Genomic DNA, 6000 nt, shown 5'->3' with positions numbered 1-6000 from the left:
CCCCCCACCCCCTCCTCCTCCTCCTCCTCCTCCTCCAACCTGCCCCCCCACCCCCCTCCTCCTCCTCCAACCTGCCCCCCCACCCCCCTCCTCCTCCTCCTCCAACCTGCCCCCCCACCCCCCTCCTCCTCCTCCAACCTGCCCCCCCACCCCCCTCCTCCTCCAACCTGCCCCCCCACCCCCCTCCTCCTCCTCCTCCAACCTGCCCCCCCACCCCCCTCCTCCTCCTCCAACCTGCCCCCCCCACCCCCCTCCTCCTCCTCCAACCTGCCCCCCCACCCCCCTCCTCCTCCTCCAACCTGCCCCCCCCACCCCCCTCCTCCTCCTCCTCCTCCAACCTGCCCCCCCCACCCCCCTCCTCCTCCTCCTCCAACCTGCCCCCCCCACCCCCCTCCTCCTCCTCCAACCTGCCCCCCCACCCCCCTCCTCCTCCTCCTCCAACCTGCCCCCCCACCCCCCTCCTCCTCCTCCTCCTCCAACCTGCCCCCCCACCCCCCTCCTCCTCCTCCTCCAACCTGCCCCCCCACCCCCCTCCTCCTCCTCCTCCAACCTGCCCCCCCACCCCCCTCCTCCTCCTCCTCCAACCTGCCCCCCCACCCCCCTCCTCCTCCTCCTCCAACCTGCCCCCCCACCCCCCTCCTCCTCCTCCTCCCTGCCCCCCCACCCCCCTCCTCCTCCTCCTCCAACCTGCCCCCCCACCCCCCTCCTCCTCCTCCTCCAACCTGCCCCCCCACCCCCCTCCTCCTCCTCCTCCAACCTGCCCCCCCACCCCCCCTCCTCCTCCTCCTCCCTGCCCCCCCACCCCCCTCCTCCTCCTCCTCCTCCCTGCCCCCCCACCCCCCTCCTCCTCCTCCCTGCCCCCCCACCCCCCTCCTCCTCCTCCTCCTACCTGCCCCCCCACCCCCCTCCTCCTCCTCCTCCTACCTGCCCCCCACCCCCCTCCTCCTCCTCCTCCAACCTGCCCCCCCACCCCCTCCTCCAACCTGCCCCCCCACCCCCCTCCTCCTCCTCCTACCTGCCCCCCCACCCCCCTCCTCCTCCTCCTCCTCCTACCTGCCCCCCCACCCCCCTCCTCCTCCTCCTCCTACCTGCCCCTCCACCCCCCTCCTCCTACCTGCCCCTCCACCCCCCTCCTCCTCCTCCTACCTGCCCCCCCCACCCCCCTCCTCCTCCTCCTACCTGCCCCCCCACCCCCCTCCTCCTCCTACCTGCCCCCCCACCCCCCTCCTCCTCCTACCTGCCCCCCCACCCCCCTCCTCCTCCTCCTCCCTGCCCCCCCACCCCCCTCCTCCTCCCTGCCCCCCCCACCCCCCTCCTCCTCCCTGCCCCCCCACCCCCCTCCTCCTCCTCCTACCTGCCCCCCCACCCCCCTCCTCCTCCTCCTACCTGCCCCCCCACCCCCCTCCTCCTCCTCCTCCTCCTCCTCCAACCTCCTCCTCCAACCTCCCCCCTCCTCCTCCAACCTGCCCCCTCCCCCTCCAACCTGCCCCCTCCCCCTCCAACCTGCCCCCTCCCCCTCCAACCTGCCCCCTCCCCCTTCCCTTCCCCTCCAACTCCAACCCCAACCTGCCTCCAACCCCAGCAGGCAAGACTTCAAGAACAAAGGGTGCTACTGCGGATCCTGCCTTCTGATTGGACCAGGACCTCCCGATCTCGCGTGCCCTGCTTCACGCGCTACGTCACGGGGGGATGGGGGTGGGGGAAGGAAGCACCACGTTGGCATTTGTTGTTGTGAGGATGGCGCGCCGCTGGTGACCGAGGCGCGCGCGCACGAGCAGCGGCGGCCATCCATTGTCGCGCGCGCGCGCAGGAGGTTGCCGGGGTTCTACGTCGCGAGCGCTGCCGCGTCGCCTTGTAAACAGATGCTGACACGTGACGTGAGGAGTCCGCATTGTCTCGGATATCTTTCTAGAGAACCCCGGGGGGGGGGGGGGAGAGAACAGGAAAAGAGAGGAGGGGGTGTGGAAAATAAATCCCGGTCGTGTCGGGAGGGGTGGGTGTGTGAAAAGGGTAAGCGCATCGGTCCCCCCCCCCTCAAGAGGGACTTGGAGCAGCCCGCAGAGCGCTGGGGGAGGGGGGGCGGTCTGGATGGTGGGACACTTGCAGTTGAGGGGGGCAGGAGGAGGAGGAACGGTTGGTTCCAAGATGGCTGGTCCAGCGCTGAACTTGTAACGGATGTGTGCCTGTCCTTCTCTCCTGGCCTTTCACCCTTTTCTTATTTTGGGGGGCGGGTAAATGATGTCTTTCGCCGTGGAAGACAACTTGGAGTCGGACTGGGTGGCCGTGCGACCCAACGCCTTCGACGAGAAGGAGAAACACAAGTTTGTTTTCATCGTCGCCTGGAATGAAGTGGAAGGAAAGTTTGCCATCACCTGCCACAACAGGACGGTCCAGAGGAAGAGAATTGGGGCGAGGGACCCTTGCCCCAGAGCGGGAGGGGTGGAGGATGAGGAGGGGGAAGAGGAGGTTGTTGGGGCCCAAAAATCACAGGGAGCCCCGGGTAGCGGGACGCATCCAGCTCGAGGGGGTGCTGGGGGGACCAAGAGTCCAGCTCGAAGTGGGACTGAACTCAGAAGCCCGGTCCGAGGAGGGACCAGCGTCAAGAGACCAACTGCAAGGGAGACTGGAGTCAGGAGTCCATCTCCAGGAGGACCCGGGCACCCTGAGGTTGCCTGGGGTGACACCAAAGTGTCGGCTTTCACTACAAGTGAGGCTGATGTTTCAGGCCCTGTTCGCGATGCTGCCACAGCAGCTGATAGAGACCAGGATCAAGATAGGGAAATTGTGATACCGGATGACTGTAGTTGGGCTGGACTGTTCTCCTTTCAGGACTTGAGATCCATCCATCAGCAATTTTGTGCCGTAAATTCAGAGTTAGAACCTTGTTTGCCAGTATTTCCGGAAGAACCCTCGGGGATGTGGTCAGTGCTCTTTGGAGCCTCTGAAGTGATTGATGGAGAGATGGACTTGCTCTGCTTACAGCTTCAAGTTTACCTTGGCCATGCTCTGGATGTTTGTGGATGGAAAATTCTCTCTCACCTGCTGTTCACAGAAAACGATAACCCAGACGAGTATTATGAGAGCCTGAGTGAGCTGAGGCAGAAAGGATACGAGGAGGTATTACACAGAGCCAAGAAACGATTGCAGGAGGTGAGACGACTTGCATTTTTATATGACAGTCATTTTATGTAATCCTTTAATCACATTAGTTTTACTTTCCCAATACCATCAAACCTGGTTAGCAACGACCATCCAAGTAGGTTAACAGTGATCAATATTTTTCCCTTTTTTTAACATAAGATTGAGCAACTTTCATTTGATGAATCACTAACTGGGTCAGAAGCAATCTGATACTATGTTTGCTGTTGGACTTGGAGAGCAACTACTTTTGTTTTTTTTTAATGTCTGTAATTGTGGTGTCAACTGTGGCTCAAGTTGATAGTACTTTAGCCACTGAATCAGCGGGTTCAAATCCCACCGCAGGAACACAAACACAAAAATTGAAGCTACAGCACCAGTGCAGTACTGAGAGGGTGCTACTCAGTCTAAGTGTGCCTTCTTTTAGATGAGATGTTTAAACGATAACCTGTCTGCCCTCTCAGATGGATGTACATTATCCTGTTGCTCTATTATGAAAGAAAGCGGGCAGTCATCTCTGATGTCATGGCCAATATTTCTCCCTCCATCAACATCACAGAAATAGATTATCTGGGCATTATAGCAGTGCATATTTGTGCGAAATTGCTGTGCACAAATTCCCTGCCACATTTCCCACATTACAGTAGTGATTACACTTGGCCGGGGTGACGGAGGAAGTACTTGATTGGCTGTAAAATCGTCTGAGATGTTCTATGGTCTGGAAAGGTGCTATATAAATGTAAGTCTTGAAAAAATAGTTTCTTGGGTCTTGTTGCCAGTAAAGAGGCCACGGAAGTTACATTCTACAAATTGATTCGCTTCATGAGTCTTTCTTAATCATACTATTTGTAGAGGCCCATCTTAATCCATCATCAAATCTAAGACTGGACTGTAGAGCACAGTTTGGACGTTTGTGAACCGTTGCACCTCTTTGTTTTAAGCTTTTATCTGTCTGCCATCTGTTGATTTACATGATGGAAATGTGATCTCCAACCTTGGAAGGTCAAACTCTTCCGCAAACATGAGCTATATCTTCATAGAATAGCCTGAGGCTGGCAGTGACAAATAAAACCAGCTGTTCTTAACACCTGTGAAATTTTATAATGCCTCAGTTTTTAACCCTTTTAAGGAGGGATCAAACGTAAATGTGTTCAACTTCATATCCTGTACTTTGCATTTCAACCGTCTGCATATTCACTGAATTATTCCGCTGCCTCATTGACTTAACTTTATAGTTGTCAGTAAGGCAGAGTTTGCTCTATTATGGAATTGGGTTGACACTTGTGTATGTACTCCAGATAGGAATTTTGCAACAAAAGCCACTTGGCAAAATATCCTGTTTTAGACGCTATTGGTCCCCCCTACCATGCACCACAGAATAATTTTTAAAATTCCTTATGCTAAAATTCACACACAAATGTGTGATCCTCCTTCCTCGTATATACATTAGCAGATATATTCTTGCAACTGTGTATATGACTTTCTTTTGTTTTTTGTTTCTAATTTGGATTTCACGTAGAAAAGACGCATGCTATCAGTTTATATTTTTTCCCTCTGGATGCCTGCAGTCTGCTATTTGTGTGTTCCCTTCTCAATTTCTTGGAAGTAATCAAGCTTTAAAAAAAATCTCTGCATCGATTCTATCTTGTTTGCAGCCCAGCATGTCACTTCCATAATTTTGCCAAGAAATTTAAATATCTTATCTACTGGACTTTGTGATACCTTTATCAATATAGATCTACTCTGAGGAAGATACAAAAAAATCTCCCAGAATTAAAGATCTAATGGACTAGAGGAAATGGAGAATGAAGCAAATTGGTATTAGTGAGAAGGTTGTCTTGGAGAAATTAATGGAACTGAAGGTTAAGTACCCAGAACCTGATCCTAGAATGTTGAAAGAGGTAGCATTGGTGATCATCTTCCAAAATTCTATAGATTCTGGAACAGTTCCTGCAGATTGGAAGGTAGCAAATGTTACCCCCACTATTTTTTTAAAAAAAAAGGGGGGCAGAGAGATAATGGAACTACAGACCTGTTCGCCGTACATCCTTAGCGTTGGGTGGGGTTACTGGGTTATGGGGATAGGGTGGAGGTGTTGACCTTGGGTGGGGTGCTCTTTCCAAGAGCCGGTGCAGACTCTATGGGCCGAATGGCCTCCTTCTGCACTGTAAATTCTATGATAATCTATGACATCAGTAGAAGGAGAAATGATAGAATCTATTCTAAAGATTGCAATAAATCGGGTGGCCTGGTGGTGCAGTGGTTAGCACTGCTGCCCCTCTGCATTGAGGACTGATCCCGGGTCACTGTCTGTGTGGAGTTTGCACATTCTCCCCGTGGCTGCGTGGGTCTCACCCTCGCAATTCAAAGATGTGCAGGGCAGGTGGATTGGCAACTCTAAATGGTCCCTCAATTGGAAAAAAAAATGAATTTGGCACTTTAAATGTATAAAAAAAAAGAATGTTCTGATTGGGCATAATCAATATTGATTTATGAATGGAGAATCATGTTTGATGAATCTATTGGGGTTTTTGAGAATGTTGGGGTTTTTGAGAATGTTACTAACAGAACTAACAGAAGGGCGGCACGGTAGCCTTGTGGATAGCACAATTGCTTCACAGCTCCAGGGTCCCAGGTTCGATTCCGGCTTGGGTCACTGTCTGTGTGGAGTCTGCACCACATCCCCGTGTGTGCGTGGGTTTCCTCCGGGTGCTCCGGTTTCCTCCCACAGTCCAAAGATGTGCAAGTTAGGTGGATTGGCCATGATTAATTGCCCTTAATGCCCAAAATTGCCCTTAGTGTTGGGTGGGGCTACTGGGTTGTGGGGATAGGGTGGAGGTGTTGACCTTGGGTGGGTGCTCT

The 6000-nt window shown here is 54.2% G+C and overlaps 1 protein-coding gene across 1 annotated transcript in view; it reads left to right on the top strand.

Moving 5' to 3' along the window:
• The first annotated feature begins 1965 nt into the window (after nt 1-1965).
• Nucleotides 1966-6000, top strand: part of jmy (junction mediating and regulatory protein, p53 cofactor) — a 209885-nt gene continuing 205850 nt past the window's right edge. Inside the window, exon 1 of the mRNA XM_072515988.1 lies at nt 1966-3150. Coding sequence (XP_072372089.1) covers nt 2236-3150 — 915 coding nt within the window. The 5' untranslated portion in view covers nt 1966-2235. The remainder of the gene's footprint in view (nt 3151-6000) is intronic.

This window comes from Scyliorhinus torazame, chromosome 9, assembly GCF_047496885.1.
Source record: "Scyliorhinus torazame isolate Kashiwa2021f chromosome 9, sScyTor2.1, whole genome shotgun sequence".
In the NCBI taxonomy this organism is placed as follows: domain Eukaryota; kingdom Metazoa; phylum Chordata; class Chondrichthyes; order Carcharhiniformes; family Scyliorhinidae; genus Scyliorhinus; species Scyliorhinus torazame.
Note: the sequence above shows the minus strand (reverse complement) of the source record. Positions and strands in the feature narration are given on the sequence as shown.